Here is a 22,574-nt window from a genome sequence, read left to right as displayed (position 1 = left end):
ATAAAAAAAAAAAAAAAAAAAAAAAAAAAAAAATCTACAAGAATTAGGATTTTGGGAAGTTGAAAAAAATTACCAAAACATTTTTGGGATAGAGTGGTTTTTTTGTTTGATTGGTTTTTGTTTTTCATTTTGGATTTTTGAGACAGGTTCTCTCTATGTAGTTCAGGTGGGCCTTGAACTCGCTATGTAGCCTAGGCTGGCCTTGAACTTGTGGTAGTCCTCCTGCCTCAGCCACCCAAGTGCTGGAATTACAGGCGTTCAGCACCATGTCCAGCCTAGAATACAGTGTTTTAAAGTGCTTCTCATTTATATTGCCAAGAATTTATTGTAGGAAAAAAAAATGCATCAATCAGGATACCAGAAACCATTCTCCATAAACATTTCTCTTTTGTTCTTTTTCTGGTACCAGGGATCAAATTCGGGACCTTCTGCTTGTGAGGCAGGTGGCAGAACCACTGAGCCAAATCCCTGGGCCCATTCTCTATAATGATTTCTTAAATGTCTGTTAAGATTTCATAAAGTAACCCTTAAAAGCTGTATTTATAAAATACTCTAATTTGAAAACTAGCCTGTTCCAAAAAAGTAATAAAAAGGAATATGGAAAATCCAGCCACAAACTCAAAAAAGGTTTTATTTAAGACTTTTAACTCTGGTTCTTTAAGATTTCTAATTTTCAGGTAAATTGTTAAATAAAACATGAATTCCATCTTCATACATCAAGTAGGATTTCATCCCAGGGATGCAAGGTTGTTACAACATACAGAAATTAATAAATTTTATGTGATATAAACAGAATTAAGGAGAAAAATCACACAATCATTTCCACATGAAAAACTCTGTAACAAAATGTAACATCCACGTGTTCATGATCAAAACCCTAAGGAAAATAGGTACAAAAGGACCTTATCTCAATCTGATATAAGCCACTTATAACAAACCAAGTGCCAGCATCATATTAAATGAAGAAAAGCGAAAAGCTTTCCCTTTAAAAACAGGAACAAGAAAAGAAAATCCACTATCACCAGTCCTGCTCAATACAGAACGTAAAACATTAGCCAGAGCAATTAGATAAGATAAAGAAATAAAAGAAAGACATATAGGAAATAAGTCAAATTATCATTATTTGCAGGTAATATAATCCTCTACATAGAATGCCAAAAAATTACCACCAAAAGACACAAAGAATAATCACACTTACCAATATAGCAAGATACAAAATTAGCACACAAAAATCAATAGCATTCCTGTACACCAATAATGAACTCCCTGAGAAAGAAACTGGGAAAACAACATCACTCACAATACTATTAAGAAAAATAAGGATCTTAGGAATTAATTTGGCCAAGGAAGTTAAAGACCTCTATAACAAAAACTAAAAAGGAGATCAAAGGACATCAGAAAATGGAAAGATACTTCCTGTTCCTGGATAGGAAAAGACTATTGTCAAAATGGCCATAATCTCAAAACTGATACAGGGATTTAATGCAATCTCATTGAAAATACCAACAGTACTCCTAACAGAACTAGAGAAAACAATCCTAAAGTTCACATGGAACCAGAACAGACCCAGAATAGCAAAAGCATCTCTGGGCCACAAGAGCAAAGCAGGAAACATCACAATCCCATATTTCACGTTATATTACAAACCTACAGTGAGAAATACATCATGGTACTGACACATGTGGAACAGACATGTGGATCAGTGGAACAGAACAGAGGATGTAGTAACAACCCAAGGTACATTCAGCCATCTAATCTTTAAAAAAAGGGGACAAAAAATATATGCTGGAGGAAAGACAGTCTCTTTAACAAATGGTGCTGGGAAACCTGGCTACCCACATGAAGACTGAATCTAGACCCATCTGTCTCAACATGTACTAAACTAAAATGAAAACAGTTTAAAGATCTAAAAGCAATTTAAATATGTTAAGGGACCATTTTCATCTTCAGAATTAAGGATTATTTTAATCTTACATCATTACCTTTTCTCTTTTACTTTCCTTTTTAGTTTTATTTTAGGGTTCCCTATTTTTAATGTTCATACAGAGATTTCTTTAACTGAAATACCGAATAGTTTCCCTGGTGTGAAAAACTATAATAGTACACAGGAACCTAATGAGATAATTAATAATGTGAAATAGGAAGTAAAGGGCTAAAGGTGTAGGGAAAGTGGGAAGGGTGGAGGAAAGGTAATAAGGGAGAGGAAAGAAATATGACAAACTGAAAAAATGGAAATAAAGTGTTTGTAAATGGGGGGGAGGAGGGGGTGAAGGGAGGGCAGGGACAAGGGGAAAAATGAGAATCAAGACCTATTATGTAAAGGTACAGGATCCCAATAATGAATGTAACTGTATTGTATACCTAGATTGTAGCAATAAACTTAATAAAAAGAAAAAAAATAAACAATCTCCTGCAAGATAATATATGTAAAACTCTTGAAGTCATTGGCATAGGCAAAGACTTTTTAAACAGAACCCAAACTGTATAAGAAATAACATCAAGAACCAATAAATGGGACTGTATCAATTTAAAAAGCTTCTTTACAATAAAGGATACAAGCAACAGAGTAAAGAGACAACCTACTGAATAGGGGAAAAAATTGCCAACTTCTTCTTTGACAGAGGACTAATATCTAGGATATATAAAGAACAAAAAAGATTAGCTCTCCCCACAATTTAAAGACCCACTCAAAAAACAGGCAACTGAGCCAGGCATGGTGGCACATGCCTGTAATCCCAACACTCAGGAGGCTGAGGCAGGAGGATCACTGTGAGTTCGAGACCAGCCTGGGCTACATAGTGAGTTCCAGGTCAGTCTCAACTACACAGTGAGACCCTGTCTCAAAAAAAAACAAAAAAAAACCAGGCAACTGAAATGAACACACACTTTTCAGAAGTATAAATGGCCAATAAATACATGAAAAAGGGGGCCAGGAATTTAGCTCCGTGGTACCACTGCCTGCCTCTTAAGCACAAGGTCCCAAGTTCTATCCCTGGCACCAAAAAAAAAATGTTCCATATCTCTGACCATTAGAGAAATGGAAATTAAAACAGCACTAAGATTCCATCTTTAAAAAGAATGGCCATCATCAAAAAAAATCAAATAATAACAAATACTAGCAAGGATGAAAGATGGGGGAGTGGAATTCTTCTACATTGTTGATGGGAATGTAAGCTAGTACAAACACTATGAAAATCAGTATGGAGATTCCTCACAAAACTAAAATCAGAAATTCCATTTAACCCAGCTACTGCCTTTCTAGGTATCTTTCCAAAGGAGTTAAAGATAAAAGCACAGCCATGTTTATCATAGTAAAGCATAATCATAATAGCTTGGAAGTGGCTTATATGTACATCAAGATATGAATACTAAAGAAAATATGGCGTTTATATACAATGGAGTACTACTCTGCCATGAAGGACAAATCTGAGTCTTCTGCAGGCAAATGGATGCTCCTGTGGTGTTAATGTTAATCATGCTTACATAACTCAGAATTTCTCTTATATGAGAAACCCAAAATGTAAATAAAGGGTAAAATAAAAGATAATAGGAATCAGAGAGCTCTTTTGCAACAGGGAAGAGAATCAAGAGATGAAGGAAGGCAAATAGAAGGGGATGAAGGAAAAAGGGAATTAAGATGTTACATAAATGTACCAAATCCCCATGGTAACTGTAACCATTATGTACTTTAAATACATACTAATACAAAACTTTTTTTTAGCATAATAGGAAACAGAGATAGATCTTTTGTAAAAGGAAAAGGGACCAAGAGATGGAGCAGAGGGAAAGGGAATGAAAAACAAATCAAGATGCGTTATGTACATGTACCAACTCCCATGACTATAATCATTATGTCCTGCAAACATGTACTAATAAAAAAATTTTAAAGTAAATTAAATTAAAACTTAGAATCATCCATCTTAACTATCTTGGAGTTATAAACTTTGGTATTTCACGACTTTGACTTATAGAATAAGTAACCATTAAAAATATAATCTGTATTTAATGAGTATAGCAAAGATTATTTCAGAACCAACAAGAATATTTTGACCCCACCATTTGCTTTTGCTTTGCCAATAATGTGAGTATGGTACACAAATGACTATTTCATATGGTATATGAAAGAATTTTAATCAATAATACATTACATGAATCACAAACAGAGCAATTCTTTAGTATTCTAGTGAATTTGGTCACATTTATCAGAGATTATCTAGAAAAAAATTTTCAACTTGTATCACTAGCAAAACACAGTAAGCAAAACAACATAAAACTGATGTTGCCAAAATTATACATAATGAGCTTTGTTCCAGAGAATAAATTACAGGCACCTTAGGACCACAAAATCTGTAGAACTTATCAGGAAAAAAAAAATCATACTTATAAAGAAATACAAACAAAATGGACAACAGCCAGAAAGTTTTGTAAAGTCTTAAAATTAATACAAGAAACAAATTTTACATTATTTTATTCTGAACTTGGAAAAATTACCCATGAAAGAAAGGCTACAATAGCAGTTTTAATGACAAAAGTCTAACACAAACTAAACTGATCAAGAAATCAACGCTTGGGCCGGGGATTTAGCTCAGTGGCACTGTGCCTGCCTTGCATGTGCAAGGTTCTGAGTTTGATCCCCAGTACCTGAAAAAAAAAAAAAAAAAGAAGAAGAAATCAACTCTTCTAAATTTAATTCCCGGTATGAAAAACAAACAAAAAAAGAAATCAACTCTTCCTTAAAACCTTTACACAGATGCCCCTGTGAAAATAAGAACTATAAACATAAAAATTGAAAAATTAACCCCAGAAAAAAAAAAAAAAAAAAAAAAAGAAGAAGAAATCAACTCTTCTAAATTTAATTCCCGGTATGAAAAACAAACAAAAAAAGAAATCAACTCTTCCTTAAAACCTTTACACAGATGCCCCTGTGAAAATAAGAACTATAAACATAAAAATTGAAAAATAGAAATCCATAAAAAAACACCATATATGGGCCGGAGATTTAGCTCAGCAGCTCTAGTACCTGCCTGGCAAGCACAAGGTCCTGAATTTGACTCCCGGTTCCACTAAATAAATAAACACCATAAAAAACTTGAGTTGGCCAAAAAAGAAATTGGCTTTGAAAAACATTTTCTCAAGGTAAACCTATCAATGTTTGCATAAATCTGACTTAAATATTTTTTCTTAAATTGGGAAGGAAACCCCTTGGCATTAAAACACATAGGTTAAAATGGCAACTGAATCAATGTTAGCACAAAAATACTATGTATCCAAATATTTACTGGAAAATGAATGATTTATCTTTTTCATTTTTTGAAATAATTCCTAATAATCAAAAAACAGGCAGAATTAAGAGCAATATTCTTTCACTTACTTCTTTTGAAAATGGTACTAACCCTTATTTCGTATTTGTATAATTTAAGAAGTTCATATATTTCAATTTATAAGAATCCTCTAAGGGACTTATTAAAAATTCCATTTCTAAACACCATTCTCAGAAATTCCAATGAAAGATCTAGAAATCTTTTTTGTCTGTTTCTTAAGGGTCTCACTGTATAGCTCAGGCTGGCCTTCAACTCACTATGTAGCCCAGGCTGGCCTCAAACTCATCACCATCCTCCTGCCTCACCTTCCCAAGTGCTGTGAATATAGATGTTGCCACCACACATGGCTGAAATCTGCATTTTTAACCTGTACCCTAAAATGATTTCTTATGAAGATAATTTGAGAATCATATACTGGTCTAAAAACAACCATCTATTCAAATATATACTTGGTTAAAAAAGGGAAAAAGAAGACAGAAAGAGAAAGATACAAAAACTAATTACAAACCTTTATACGTTGGAGCAGGTGGTGCTGTTGCCACTTTCCTGACTTTTGTTGTCACTGAGCTATCAATATTAACAACCATTACTGGATGGTCAATTTGACCCAGATTCTGGCCCCGGCCATTTATTTCTTCCGAGTGTTCCCACTGTCTTCTAATCCGCTCCTTAAGTTTTTCCAGTTTGACATCATGTTGCCGCCGCTTTAAAATATCTAATCTTTGGGAATTAGAAGTACTAGTAGAGGATGGAGAAGAATCAGTTAGGTGTAACACTTTTGGATCAACAGGATGACCCAGGTTATTCACAGAAGGTTTTGAATTGTTCTCATTTCCTTTTGCTCTATTAGGCATTTCTTCCTCCATTCTCATAGGAACTCCCTTCTTAATCAAACATTCAGAATTGTGCAATGCATCAATTGCTGGTCGATCATTTAAAAATCTAACAACCGTATCATTGATTACAGATGACTGGGAGTTCTCAAAATCACAGCAATGTATATCCTGTTGTTCTTGATTGCATATCATCCTGTTTCCACTCTCAGCTTTTTCTTCATTAACATCTACATAATATACATGCTTTGATTCCAGATGGCTAGGACTTAAATTGGAAGGTGCACCATGGATTTCCCTATAATAAAAAATAACAAGCTTCACAATATAATAGGAACAAAAAACCCATAGACTTGAAAATTGCTAAAAGCATAGATTTTTAAGTGTTCTTACAACAACAAAAAAATAATACAGTAGCCCTCAAGTTACAACTGGCCTGAAATACGAAAACTTGGGTTAATTAGGTTAATGGAAGGTTCAACGTCTCTTGTTATCTATAGTGTGTATCTAGGTAAAAATCCAAATCTCAGCTGTATCTACTTAGGTAAAACCAGCCCTTGGGAAGTAATCAAGTTTGTAAGTCAAAGGTCTGCAGTATATGAGGTAATATGTTAAATAGCTTGACTTAGCAATTCCACAATGAATACATATATCAAAACATAACATTTATATTAAATATACGTATTTAATACATATAAATAACTTCTGTACAATTAAATTTTTAAAACTACGGGAGGAGCAAAACTAGACAGGTATGGAGGCACATACCTATAATTCCAGCTATTTAGGAGGCTAACATAGGAAAATCACAACTTTGAGACCTTAGTGAACACTGTGTGAGACATCCCTCTCAAAAAATCTTTAAAGGGGCTGGGGATGTAGCTCAGTGATACAGCACTTGCCTAGCACACATAAGGTCCTAGGTTCAATTCCCAGTAATACAAAAATCAATAACAAGATAATCATTACTAACATTGAGACTTAATAGTCAATGTTCCCTCTATTCAGTTAAGTGGCAAATAATCAAGTTAACAACCTGCATATTATAAAATAAGAAATATGTAAAACGTGTAGAGAGATTTTCTTAACACCAGAAAAAAAAGATCATACTCTGAATTTGGGTATTCATTTGCTTTCTGTCACCAAAATGTATAACTCATTCCTCTAAGACATGTACAAACATATACTAAGCTCTACCAAGTAACATCATGAAACTTTTAGATTTATGGACACTTTAAAACACATGACGGTCAGGGATTTAGCACAGTGATTCCACTGCCTTCCTGGCAAGTGCAAGATCCTGAGTTTGATCCCCGGTACCAAAAAAAGAAAAAAATCAATCAATCAATCAATCAATTACATGAAATGGTTATAAATGAAATAAAGAAATACAAAATCCAGAATTTTGTTACTGATTAGTATTTATTTGCCATACTGAGAGCATGAAGGCACATAAATCATAAATAAAGTACTGCTCAAATTTAAAATTCTGTAATTTTATTAAATATTCTAAATGTTCAAAAACGTGCAAAGCATTTTATATTATCTATACTATTAAATTCATACAACAATGCTGAACATCTGAGTTGCAGAAAAAAGCCATTAGCAACAAAATAATAAACCAATTCATATTCATAATAACAAAAAAAATTGCAAGTGACCAATTGCTACTTTCAAAAAAGGAAGGTAAAAACTAAGCTATAGATATGCTTACCATGCAAGAGGCCCTGGGTTCAATCCCCTGCATCACATAAACACAAAACAGAAAAACCTAAGAACTAGGTACAGGTACAGTAGTACCTGTAAAACAAAACAAAACAAAAAAAGAGCCATGCTTGTTTCTAGGAAATGATTTTATTAGAATGATGGGGGCTTGGGAAAAATATTACTATTTCTTCCCCCTAAAGAAGATACAGGGCTGGGGATATGGTTCAGTGCTGCAGCAACTGCCTAGGACATATGAAACCTTGGATTCAACCCACAACACTACAAAAACAAAAATAACAAAGATTTTTGTATTATCTTTTGTGGAAAATGAAAAAAAGTAGTAATAATAAAGTATTATAATACTACCTCAGAGCCAGAATACTATTTAAAAACTTATTTTAAAAAATTATAATCCTACTATAAGTATTAGAGACCAACCCTAGCTGCTCTTTCTTTAATGCTAACCTGTAAGAAACCAGAGGATCACGAAATTCCACACGATTATTTTTCTTCACATTACTCTCCAAAGTAGTAGCTCTGAGAGGACTACGAGATTTCTCTTTTCGTGATCTAGATTTGGAGGCTGAAGCATTAACCCAAGAATCATCCAGGTATCTACCATCTGAAGAAAAAGAAAAAATGTGAGTACATACAATATAAACTAAGACTGCCTCTAAATTTGATTACTATCTAAAAAATAACTGCCATGTATTATTTGTGACATATCTAGTTGGTTATTATGTAAGCAGACAGAAAACATTCACATTAAAGTTATTATAGTTACTCAATTTATAGAGAAAAGATTATTCTGAGCAGACAATGCAAAGTACAGATCTACATATAAAATTCTTTTTGTTAATGATTTTTATTTAAAAGAGAATTAGACGGGCCTCCTCTGGAGCCACGCCGTTTCCAGTGGGCACCAGTGATTGGCTCCAACACAGCTCCAACTGGGTAAGTTCTGCGTCATCGCCCCGGCTTGTACTCAAGAGCCACCTCTGCTGCACTGCCCAGCCCAAACTACTGGCCTCCTATGGAGCCATGTGGGCGATGCTGAGCACCGTTCCCCACTCACCCCCCAACTACTAGATCCCCTGAATGAGCCAGTCCTTGGACGCACTCTGCAGAGGCATGGTGGGCTATAAAGGGTGGTGACTGATCCTATTATGATCCTGATTGTATCGATAGGGATAAAGGATAGGGATTGATTTGATGAGTTGTTTTCTCAATTATGAAAATGAGAATGTCTATAAGTCATTAGAGAATCAAAGACTGGGATGCAACAATATCAGGAAGATTTAATGACCTAGAGATTGAATCAAGGGCAACCCAACAGCAAAAATAAAGATGAGAAAATACTTAAGCCACAAACACAGACTTCCAGTCCACCAATGGCAAACAGTAGGGCAAAGAAAGATGAAAAATCCGATAGTGAACCTCCAGGACACTCAGAACTCACAGGACAGGGAGTAAAAAAACTGATCAATCAAGCTCTAGAAAAATTCAAAACAGAAATTATTTCCCAGATAACCATAGAAATGGTGAGCAAAATGAAAGACATGATTCGAGACTCTAGAACAGAAACTGACAAAAAAAATAGATGAGCTCAGGACCACAACAGAAGCCATGAAGGCCCAGCATAAGAAAGAAATGGAAACAATGAACACGCAACATAGGAAAGAAATGGAATCCATTAAACAGATTCAAACGGATGTCCAGGAGATTAAAAACTCTACTGAAAGCTTACGCAACAGAATAAAAGATTGCGAAGATAGAATCTCAGATATAGAAGATAGGATAGCAGACAGTGACCATGAAAAGAGAGGTCTCTTAAAAACAGTAAGGGAGCATGAGAAATCGATCCAACAACTCCTAGATGATGCAAAGAAGAATAACATAAGACTGATAGGTATCCATGAAGTACCAGGAGAACATGCAAATGACTTAAAAAAGCTGTTCAAAGAATTAATGATAGTAAACTTCCCAAACAGAGGGGAAGAATTAGATATACAGATAAGCGAGGCATATAGGACACCAACTAGCCAAAAAAAAAAAAATCAACACCTAGACATATAATAATCAAAACCCAGAAACCCAAAAGAAGAACAAAATACTACAAGCAGTAAGAGAAAAGAAACAAATCACATGCAAAGGAAAGCCCATCTGAATCACAGCAGACTTTTCAACACAAACCCTCAGGTCAAGGACAGCCTGGAGTGAAGTATTTCAATTCCTAAAAGAAAACAACCTACAACCAACACTGGTGTATCCTGCAAAGCTCTCTTTCAAAATGGACGGAGAAATAAGATACTTCCATGACAAAGAACACTTGAGAAACTTCATGAATACTAAACCAGCACTACAAAGAATTTTAAACAATATCCTAGAAAAAGACAACGAAGATCACAACACCAGGAGGCGCAACAGAGCAAATCAAATAGCCAAGGCAAGAAACTAAAAGGAGAGGACAAAAAATAAAAAGAGTCAACAAAAGGACAATAACACGACAATAATAAGTCAGTATATATCAGTTATAACCATCAATGTCAATGGCCTCAATTCACCAATCAAGAGAAATAGATTGGCAGAATGGATTAAGAAGCAAAATCCAACAATATGTTGTATACAAGAAACACACCTAGTGCAAAAAGAAGCCCATAGACTGAAAGTGAAAGGATGGAAAACAATTCTCCATGTGACAGGAGCTGAGAAAAAAGCAGAGGTAGCAATCTTATTCGCAGACAAAGCAAACTTCAAACCAAAACTGATTAAGAGAGACAAAGAGGGCCACTACATCCTTGTAAAGGGAACAATCCAAGAGGAAGAAATGACAAACATAAACATATATACACCAAATATAAATTACCCCAGCTATATAAAACAAATATTAAGTAACATGAAAAACCAAATAACCACTAATACAATTGTAGTGGGGGATCTGAATACCCCACTATCACAAACAGACAGATCATCTAGGCAAAAAATCAACAATGAAATACTAGAACTGAACCAAGCTTTTGAACATGTGGACTTATTAGACGTCTATAGAGTGTGCCACCCCACAAAATTAGATTATACATTCTTTTCAGCTGCACATGGGTCATTCTTCAAGATAGATCACATACTAGCTCACAAAATAGGTTTGAATAAATACAAAAGAATTGAAGTTATTCCCTGTATATTATCAGATCACAGTGCAGCAAAGCTGGAGATCAATAGCATAAGAGACCGTAGGAACTTAACAAGCACATGGAAACTGAACAACACTCTCCTGAACAATCAATGGATCACAGAGGAAATTAAAGAAGGAATCAGACAGTTTTTACAAATAAAAATGTCAATACAACATACAGGAATCTATGGGACACAATGAAAGCAGTTCTACATGGAAAATTCATAGCACTGAATGCCCACATTAGGAAAACAGAGCAAGCTCAAATAAACAACCTAACGATGACTCTTAGACTCCTAGAAAAACAAGAGCAAGAAAAACCCACAGCTCGAACAAGAGAGGAAATTATAAAGATTAGAGCAGAAATCAATGCAATGGAAACTAAGAAAACGATACAAAAAATAAATGAATCAAAGAGTTGGTTTTTTGAAAGAATAAATAAAATTGATAAACTGTTAGTAAACCTTATCAAAAAAATGAAAGAAATGGCTCAGATTCATGTAATCAGGAATGAAAAAGGCAAAGTCACAATAGATCTCACAGAAATCCAGAGGATCATTAATACATACTATGAGAACCTGTACTCTAATAAAACAGAAAACACAGAAGAAATGGACAGATTTCGAGATATTTATGAATTACCAAAGTTGAACGAAGAAGATAAAAACATTTTAAACACCCCAATCACAATCAGTGAAATTGAAAATGTAATTAAAAACTTACCAACAAGAGTAATGGCAGTAGATCTTCTCTAAATGTCTTGTAAAATTCCCAGGTCCTGATGAATTCACTGCTGAATTTTACAAGACATTTAGAGAAGATCTACTGCCATTACTCTTCAGACTTTTCAATAAAATTGAAAGAGAAGCAATACTTCCAGATTCATTCCTGAAAGCATGTATCACTTTGATTCCCAAACCTGGGAAAGATGTAACTAAAAAGGAGAACTACATGCCAATCTCCTTAATGAATATAGATGCAAAAATCCTCAATAAGATACTAGCAAACAGAAAGAATACAGAGGATCATCAAGAAGATCATAATCCTGACGAAGTCAGATTTATTCCAGGGATACACGGATGGTTCAACATACGTAAATCAATAAATATAATACACTATATTAACAAAGTCAAGGACAAGAACCACATGATCCTCTCGATAGATACAGAAAAAGCATTTGACAAAATTCAACACCCATACATGATAAAAACTCTGCAAAAAAAATTGGAATAGATGGTCTATGTCTCAACTTAACAAAGGCAATCTATGAAAAGCCAACAGCCAACATCATATTAAATGGCAAAAAACTGAAAACCTTCATGTTAAAATCAGGAACAAGACAAGGATGCCCACTATCACCACTCCTCTTCAACACAGTTCTGGAAGCATTAGCCACAGCAATTAGACAAGAGAAAGAAATTAAAGCAATAAAGATAGGAAAGGAAGAAGTTAAACGTTCATTATTTGCTGATGCTATGATACTCTACAGTGAAGACCCAAAAAACTCCACCAAAAGACTTCTAGACTTAATTGACACTTTTAGCAGAGTAGCTGGATACAAGGTCAACACCCAAAAAATCAATAGCCTTCTTGTACACAAATAGCAGACTCACTGAGAAAGAAATTAGGGAAACAATTCCTTTCACAATAGCACCCAAAAAAATGAAGAATGTGGGAATCCATATAACAAAAGAAGGAAAAGACCTCTACACTGAAAACTACAGCACTCCGAAAAAAGAGATAGAGGAGGATATTTAAAAATGGAAAGATCTCCCCTGCTCCTGGGTAGGAAGAATCAACATAGTGAAAATGGCCATACTAACAAAACTGCTATACAGATTCAATGCAATACCAATTGAAATCCCAACACTATACTTTACAGGACTAGAAAGAAGAATCCAAAAATTCATTTGGAACCATAAGAGACCTAGAATAGCAAAAGCCATCCTAGGTAACAGACACATGTCAGTGGGTATAACAATTCCCAATTTGAAACTATACTACAAAGCCACTGCTACAAAAACAGCGTGGTACTGGCAAAGAAACAGACCTGAGGATCAGTGGAACAGATTGGAAGACACAAAAACAACTCCAGATGCACTCAGCTACCTCATCTTTGACAAAGGAACTGACAGTCCCCACTGGAGGAAAGATAGCCTCTTCAATAAATGGTGTTGGAAAAACTGGATCTCAACCTGCAAAAGATTAAAACTAGACCTTTATCTGTCACCATGCACTAAATTAAAATCCAAGTGCATTAAAGATATAAATATAAAAACAAAAACACTAAACTTGCTGGAAGATAAGTTGAGCAGAACTCTAAGACATTGGCATAGGAAAAGATTTTATGAACAAATCCTCAGCACGGGAATTAGCAGAAAGAATCAACAAGTGGAATCTCATCTTATTAAAAAGCTTCTGCGCTGCAAAAGAAACCATCAACAGAACTGAGACAACCTACAATTTGGGAAAAACTTTTTACCAGCTGATCCTCAAACAAAGGACTATTATCTAAAATATACAAAGAACTCAAAACAACCGGCCCCCCAAATATAAAGACCCAATTCTAAAATGGGCATCTGAAATGAACAGACATTTCTCAGACAAAGAAATAAAAGCAGCAAGCAAATATATGAAAAAATGTTCCACATCACTGGTCATTCGAGAGATGCAGATGAAAACAACACTGAGATTTCACCATACCCCACAAAGAATGGCTGTTATCAAGAAATCATACAACAACAAATGTTGGCGCGGCTGTGGGGAGAAAGGAACCCTTCTCCATTGTTGGTGGAAGTGCAGACTGGTGCAACCACTATGGAAGTCAATATGGAGATACCTCAAAGAACTAGGATTAGAGGTTCCATTTGATCCAGCCATCCCTCTGTTGGGTATCTTTCCAAAAGAATTAAAAGAGTCATACCACAGTGATATATGTGCACCCATGTTTATAGCGGCACAGTTTGTAATAGCTAAAACCTGGAAACACCCCATCTGCCCATCAGTTGCAAACTGGATAAAGAAGATGTGGTTTTTCTATAAAATGGAATACTACTCAGCCATAAAGAATGAGAAAATAGATTCATTCATAGATAAATGGGTACATTTTGAGGATATACTCCTAAGTGAAATAAATAAGTCACACATATGCAAATACTGAATAGTTTCTCTGGTGTGAAAAACTAAAATAGTACTCAAGATCCTAACGGGACAATTAGCAATGTGAAATAGGAAGAGAAGGACCAAAGGTGTAGGGACAGTGAGAAGGATAAGGAAAGGGGAACAAGGGAAAAGGAAAAAAATATGAGAAAATGTAAAAATGGAATTAAAGTATTTGTAGATGGGGAGGGGAAGAGGGGGTGAAGGGAGGGTGGAGACAAGGGGAAAAAATGAGAACCAAGGCCTGGCATGTAAAGGTGCAAGATCCCAGTAATGAATGTAACTGTACTGTCTACCTAGAATGTACCAATAAATTCAATAAATAAATAAACAGAATAAATAAATAAATAAAAAAAAGAGAAGTATGGCACAAAACTCAACAAGCTCTAAGGTTAAAAAAAAATCTGACTTGCCATCACTTAAAACACAAAATATACATGAAAGGTAACCAAAGAAAACACATCGTATCAACTTATGATATGACTGGTATGAATGATATTCCATCTGATTTTTTTTTAGTCCTGGGGATTGAACTCAGGACCTTACATTAGCAAGATAGGTGTGGTGCTACTGAGCTAAATTGCTGTCCCTGATATTTGGGTTTTTTTGGGGTTTTTTTTTTTTGGCAGTAATTGGAATTCAATCCATAACCTCATGCATGTTAAGCAAATGCTCTACCACTGAGCTACATCTCTAGTCCTTCCAGAGTTGAACCCTTCCAAAAAAGTACATCTTATTTAGTCAACTAAATTTTACTTTAAAAGTAATATACCTGTGAGCTTTAAAAAAGTTTGTGACACAGAATACCTCAAATATTTAAAATGAAATTCTCATTATTACAAAGAAATGAAAATACACTGACAGAGGGGATGGAATGTTGCTAAAGTTCCTGATCAAAAGATAATGAAAACATCTTCCACAGTCACTGAAGTTGAGGCTGCTTTATAAATACTTCTCAATACCAAAGGAAGAAAATCAAATGCTGGGACTATTACAATGATTAAGATAAAATTTCCTAAGGTGAATGTAATTACAATATTATAAATCACAAATATATGCTAATAGCAAAGAAACAAAAAACTAACATTAAAAATTTATAGTTTTATCTCTGAAAGAAAATTAATAAATACCTTTTCTACTTATTTTTCGGGTAGCATTTGCAGATGACTTCTTGACATCCATGACAGAATCAAACATAGCTGTACTTGAAGGGGTTACTTCTAATTTGTTTTCAATGTGTCTCAGCTAAAATTTAAATATAACAGACATGTTAATTCTGTAAATAATCCAGCTACCATCAGTTTGCATGGTTATTTAAAACTATTATTATCCAATATCTTTCTCAAAAGTAGAAAAAACTAAGGAATGATTTCTTGTGATAACAGCTTTATTACTGTTTACTTTAGCTATCATTCAACTTTAGACACAATGCTTCCCAAATATGAAATGACCATGAAAACTTTATGAAGACTATCAAAGATTTCTATTCCTCATGTTGGACTGTTTTTAACTGTTGTTTCTTAAAGCATTAAATTATCTTACATTATACATGTCATATATTTTCTACACTGTACAAGCAAAAATGAGAGAAGAATGATTTAGTTGGCTAAAGTTTAGGATTATTCAAGAGCTGCAATTTTTATAGTTTTATGTCTGTGAAACAAATTTTATAACAAAAACAAAATTCACAGGATAGATAGAATTTAGGCAGGTTTCACATACCCTTTTACAATGTAAATTAACTTTTGGTATAACTACCAATGTTCTCAATGTTATTAAAAAGTATTTTCTCCTGAATAGTAGAGTACTATGTGCTTACAGGAGAATACTTGAAAACAGAATACATATTTTAAAATATATTCATATATATACATATACATATATATAAAGTAAAATTGAAATTATAAAACTCTACTACATAGAAATACTTTGGATGGGGGTAGCACATATATATAATCTCAGTACTCAAGAGGCTGAGGTAGGAAGTTAACAAGTTTGAGACCAGCCCAAACAATTTGACAAGAACTTGTCTCAAATTTAAAAGGTCTGGGGTTGTAGCTTAGTGATACAATTCTAGCATAGGTATTGCTCCAGGTTCAATCCCCACTACCACACACACAAAAAATAAAATGAATAAACATTATACCATTTTTATTAATCCTTCAGATATTTTCAGTGTAATGAACTAAAAAATTGAAATAATCCTACATACTAATATTTCTCTATCAAGCTTTTCCCTATACTGATTATTATGAGCCCTTTACAATTCTTCAAAAACACCCAATAGCTTTGAAAAACAACTATAAACAAACAGTTATGAATTAGCTTAGAACTACATCAAATTAAGGAATAAAAATGACTCCTAGCTAAAATCATTAACAACTACAATAACAAAAGGTGTATCTAGGGCCAGGGATTTAGCTCAGTGGTGCAGTGCCTGCCTCACAAATGCAAGGTTCAATTCCCAGTACTGCAAAAAATAAAAAAATAAAAAATAAATCTAAGATAGTCGAACAAAGAAGAAAAAGAAAAAAAAAAGCAGGGTAAATGTATTGAAAACTCAGTCTCTAAGTTAACTGCAAATGCAGTGCCTTATTTAAGTTTTCAATATAGGGATGCTAAGAAGGTGTGTCCCACAGCACTTGTCATATTTTCAAACTGATAACTGGATCTATAGATATAATGTTCTATAGGGAAAAATAGCTTGGTTTATTGAGCAGTTAGGAACAAAATCAATAAGGGAATGCTATTTATTACATGTCTTCCCATTGCTAGCAGGGGCAAAAAAAAAAAAGATGGGCTGAGGATGCATGTACAGGGTTCAATCCCCAGCACTGCCTCCCCAGTCTTAAAAAAAAAGTAATATTAGAAACATTGTTACTATCTGTGTATAATGGTCTCAGATTTTTGGAGTGGAAGTAGTGTCTGCTCTTAAAGAGCTGTCATGATATTTGGGATTGCTGCACTGATTTACTTGACATTATTAAAGAATAATAAATAATACTAGGTTACACAAAGTGAATGGAAATGCATCAGATACCCAAAAGGGGAAATTTTTCTTTGGTCTGGCATAGTCCCAGAAAGCTTTACGGAGATTGTGGGTCTTGAAGCAAGCTTTTAAGGAAAAGAATTTAGAATAACAGGGAAATTTAATTTCTGAGGGAAAGGAGAATAAACAAAAGTAATGAAAGTAGAATGAATATTTTGTGTATGTTTACGTGTGTTTATTAGATGATAAGCAGTAAATTCATACGGAGAACAATAAAAAACATTTGAGCCAGTCGTGGTGGCTCACGCCTGTAATCCCAGCACTTGAGAGGCTGAGGCAGGAGGATCACTATGAGTTCGAGACCAGCCTGGGCTACATAGAGAGTTCCAGGTCAGTCTCAACTACATTGTGCGATGCTGTCTCAAAAAAAAAAAAAAAAAAAATTTGATGGGGGCCCTTAAAAATGATTCCTATATTATAGATATATAATCCATAGACAATACAAAATGCTTATTCATAGAGCCAAAACCTGACCTACTTAAGATTTGGGCCACGGATTTAGCTCAGTGGTTTGATGGCCTGCCTTGCAAGTGCAAGGACCCGAGTTCAATACCCGGTACCAAAATAAAAAAAGATTTAGAATCAAATCTAAGTAGTAACAATTTTACTAGATTCATTCTCAAAAGAGGTCTAAAGATTAGAGGACAAAAAAATAGCACAAAAATACTCAGACAGTAAAGAAACAGACATTTTAAATCAGGTGATATACAAAAGAAAACAAAAAAGGGCATATTAAAAGACAATTTGCCCTTAATAAAGCAAATAAAAAGCAGTGTCTCCATTTGAAGGGACTAAATATCCACTTGTCAAATGTGGATTTGACAAATCCAACACAAATGTGAACAAGTTACCCACAGTCAATCTTCAGTAGATGAAAGAAAAGAGTTTGTTGCCTCCACAGAAAAGAAGAGGTAACTTATTAACCATTCAAAGAGAAATTGGTCCCTTTCACTTCCTCCCTGGCAGTGAGCCTTCTTCACAGACACAGGCCCACCATTATCAAATTCATTCTATCAAATCTTCATTTCAACATACCAAATGAACAAATCTATTAAAAGTGAATAAATTATCCACATTTAATATTTTATATGCCATGTTGTTAGTGCTCCTGACACTTCAAGTATTGCCACTTTTATAACTTTACTATTTAGCAGTTATGTTCATTTTGTAATACATATCATCTCTTACCAAATGTTTATTTTCTGTTCAAAAAAGTGCTAGAAAAATTTTAACCCATCCAATTAGAAAATTCATTTTAAAACAGGAATAAGTAAATAGAAGCTAATACAACTTACAGCAGCCTTGGTCTGAGAAAGTGCATCCCATGTTGTGGTTATATCTGCAAGGATAAAGCGATATTTACTGAATCAGAAATCTCTGAAGTAGATCTCAGAATACGATTTTAGTAAGCTCTCAAATGCATTCAAAGGTTTGAGAATCACTTTATTAGGCAGAACTGTTCTTCAGCAAAGGTTTCACTATATTGAAACAAAATATGCTTTTTTTCTGTAATTACCATCATATAAAGCTAAGCTTCCTACCATACAGAATTAAATAGGTGCTGACATTATTATTCCTTAGAACAATTGGATTGACACCTCCACCTATACATATAGCAGACATGTCCAAAAAATAAGCAATTACTCAGTTTACAAGTACAAATACTGAACAAATATAAATTTTTGTATTGTTTGTATCTGACATTACAATGTGGAAAAGATAAGAAAACTACTCCACACTTCAATCTACCAGTAGAAACAAAGGTAAAATTTATTTTGTCTTTCAGATAACACACTTTCAAATAGTTTAAGGCCACATATTTCCCATGAGTCATTCTTTTCCAGGATATTTCCATTTCCTTCAAACACTTCCTTATATGATTTAATTTCCAATCCCTCATAAATCCAATAAACTCCTTCTAGAGGCACTTCAGTTTGTAGATCTCCTTTAAAATATATCATGCTTTAAAGTTACCACTAATGCACAATTTAATGCATGAGGCATTTATTTTTGTTATCTGGTCTATTCTTAGGAACTACATTACACTATTTATTGTCGTTACATTGGAATTTCTGAAAAACTATATAAAATTAATTTTACAGGGGCTAATTCATTTTAAAAAACAATTTTTTCTTTATAGAAATTTACCATAAAATGCCTTGAAAGGTATCATGTATATTCAAATTTAAAATTATTTAATCTACTTTTCCTAAATCAAAGCATGTGGATAGTCTTCATTTTCTGATTAAACCAGAATTTAATATATGACTTAAACAAAGGATTAAGTTAAAAAAAAAAGTACCTTACCTTGAACAGTATCCTTGCTTGGAGAGTTCCTTGGATTTGATAAAGGCACCTCTGTTGATTTACTGCTCCTCATCCTGCCAATTTACCTGCATCATCATTCATTGAAAATCAATATTATAACATAAAATTGGAAAATTATTGTCATCTCCAAAATGTATCAGTATGCCTTTTAAGTTTCTCATAATCAAATAATAGAAAAATAAACCATTAAATATTATATCATGATCAGCTCATGCCCATTAGGATGACTGCTATTAAAAAACAGAAAATAACTAGTTCTGGTGAAGATGTGGAAAAACTGAAACCCTGTGTAGTACTGGTAGGAATGTATATTGGCACCACCACTATGGAAAATGTTATGGCAGTTCTTCATAAAATTAAAAATAGGATTACTATGACATCCAGTAATTCCACTTCTGGGTACAAACCCCCAAAAAAACTAAAAGTAGAGTCTTGAAGAGATTTTATATATCTGTGTCCAAAGTATTATTATTCACAATAGCTAAATGGAAACAGCTCAAAAGTTTAGCATTATTCACAATAGCTAAATGGAAACAGCTCAAAAGTTTAGCAACACATAGGTAGATAAGCAAAATGTTTATATAAATAATGGAATATTATTCAGCCTTAATAGCAAGAAAATTCTGACATATGCTACAACATAGATGAACCTTAAAGACATTATGCTAAGTGAAATAAGCTAAGTCACAAAAAGACAATCACTATATGATTCCACTTATACAGGGTAGTTAGTCACAATAATACAGAGAAAATAGAATTGTGGCCTCCAGGGACTAGGGGAAAGGGGGAATGGGAAATTATTGTTTAATTGGTATAGATTTCAGCTTGTTGGTTTTTTAAACTGAGGATTCTGCACTTGGCAAGGAAGGCGGCAGCATCACTGAGTTAAATCCCAGGCCCTAGAGTTTCAGTTTTCAAAAAGAAATTTTTTTTCTTTGAGACAGGGACTCGCTACATAGTCCAGGCTGCCCAAACAAACTCACTAGGTAGCTCAGGCTGGCCTCAAACTCATAGCAATCCTCCTGCCTCAGCCTCGCAAATGCTGGGATTACAGGTGTGGCCCACCTCACTGGGCTTTTTCAAAATTTTTTCAAAAATTTTAAAACAGCTCTGAAAATAGTGGTTTATGGTTGCACAATGAAATGAATGTATGTAGCACTAATAAGCTGTACACTTAAAAAAGGTTAAAAGGGGCTCCAAGTGTAAGTCAGCAGTTGCCTAAAATATGCAAGGCCCTAGGTTCCATCACCAGCACTGCAATCAATAATGGTTAAGAAGCAGATGCAAAACATCAAGTCTAATGTCCCAGTATTCGAAAACGAAGGCAGGAAAATTACTTGAACCTAGGAGTTCTAGGCCAGCCTGTATAACATAACAAGACCTGATTTTTAAGAAGAAGGAGGTAAAGATGACGAATTTCACTGATCTCTGTATATTAGTATAATATAAAAAAAGGAAAAAAGAAATTATACCATGACTCAAAGAGAAAGAACATACACTTATGCTCAGAAGGTTTGATGATGAAAGTCAAATTTTTCTGTGGAGATAGAAGAATTATTCTGTTATAAAAGTTACAGGCTTGACTGAGGCTGTAGTTCAGTGGCATTTGTAATGCTGTTTAATTCCTAGCACCAAAGCCAGAAAAAAAAAAAATCATATAACAGCAACAAAAAAAATTGTAAACTACAGGGAAAAAACTCACCCCTACTCCAAAATCCTAGCGCAACCATTAATCTATTTTACATATTCTCTAATTTTCTTATTGTAATGATTATAATTTCCATTTTATGCCCTGCTTTACTTAACTGCTACACATTTGTGATATGTTTTTTTAAATGTTTATATTCCTTTAAGAATTGGAGCTTTTAAAATGTGTTCAGTTTTTCTTCCACTGAGTGTAGGCTGGACTTAGACTTATTATTTAAGCTAATAATAAATGTGGTAAAAATGAGAAGCTAAGATTTCTACAATTAGGCAGGAAAAAAACATTCTCTCCATCTCGACTAAAGGATCCAGCTCTGTTAAGGTTTGGCTTAAAAATTTCCCCCAAAAGTTTCTTATGTAAGAGAGATAGGGCTTTCTGTAGGTGCCTGCATCACAGTCATGCTGGCCTTATAGGTAGATTAATCCACTGATGAGAGCATAAAAATCTGCTGTGAGAAAGTGGGGCCTAGTTAGAGGAACAAAGTGTCTTGAGGCATGCCTTCAAAGGGCTTATCTTGTTCCCAGACCTTCCCTCTCTCTTTGGCTCTCTTTCCCTATTTCTCTCAGCGTCCTGGTCATGAGGTAGACAGCTTTCCTCTACCATGTGGTTTATCGCTCAGGGTCAGCTGACCATGGACTGAAACTTCTAAAATTGTGAGCCAAAACAAACCTTTTCTCCTTTAAGTTGTGTACATCAGATATTTCTCCCAGCAACAAGCTAACAAATTCTTAAGTCACAAGAATAGTCAAGTTGCCCTACGAAGAGGTTCACATGACAAAGAACTGAGGATTTTTGCCTACAGCTACTAAGTGAGCTCTCCAGGAAAGCAGATCTTCCTGACCAAGTCAAGTCTTCAGAAGACTACAGCCCTATTTAACATTGTGACTATAATCTCATGAGAGACCTTGAATCAAAATCACCTAAATAAATCATTCCTGAATTCCTGACCTATATATGTGTGAAAGAACAAATATCTATTGTTTTTAATGTTTAAATGGGCTGAGGGAGGTTATTAATATAAATAATGTTATATCTCATTTCTCTATTAGAAATATCACTGAAATGAATATACTTGTATATAAGATTTTTTTTTGCTTACTTGGATTGCTTATGTATAACACAATCTGTGAAGTATGTTAAAATGGACTAAAGAATGTAAAGGACATATTGCTCTTAAAATTCAGTATCAAGGGGCTAAGGATGTAGCTCAGTGATGCCGTGCCTACCCAGCAAGCTCAAAATCCTGAGTTCTATCCCAGGTACCAGACCAAAAAAAAAAAAAAAAAAAAAAGTCCAATAT

General features: G+C 34.3%; 1 protein-coding gene across 2 annotated transcripts in view; it reads right to left on the bottom strand.

The window, feature by feature from the left end:
* Positions 1 to 22,574, bottom strand: part of Cep350 (centrosomal protein 350) — a 174,405-nt gene that overhangs the window by 135,195 nt on the left and 16,636 nt on the right. For both annotated transcript variants that reach the window (XM_033762122.1, XM_010630274.2), the window contains exons 2-6: positions 19,549 to 19,634; positions 18,537 to 18,580; positions 15,323 to 15,437; positions 8,327 to 8,483; positions 5,830 to 6,452 (exon numbers count right to left, since the gene is read on the bottom strand). In XM_033762122.1, the coding sequence (XP_033618013.1) occupies positions 5,830 to 6,452; positions 8,327 to 8,483; positions 15,323 to 15,437; positions 18,537 to 18,580; positions 19,549 to 19,621 (1,012 nt within the window). In that variant the 5' untranslated portion in view covers positions 19,622 to 19,634. The remainder of the gene's footprint in view (positions 1 to 5,829; positions 6,453 to 8,326; positions 8,484 to 15,322; positions 15,438 to 18,536; positions 18,581 to 19,548; positions 19,635 to 22,574) is intronic.

The sequence above is a fragment of the Fukomys damarensis genome, unplaced genomic scaffold (genome assembly GCF_012274545.1).
Source record: "Fukomys damarensis isolate Sample0158 unplaced genomic scaffold, DMR_v1.0_HiC HiC_scaffold_11, whole genome shotgun sequence".
NCBI lineage: Eukaryota > Metazoa > Chordata > Mammalia > Rodentia > Bathyergidae > Fukomys > Fukomys damarensis.
Note: the sequence above shows the minus strand (reverse complement) of the source record. Positions and strands in the feature narration are given on the sequence as shown.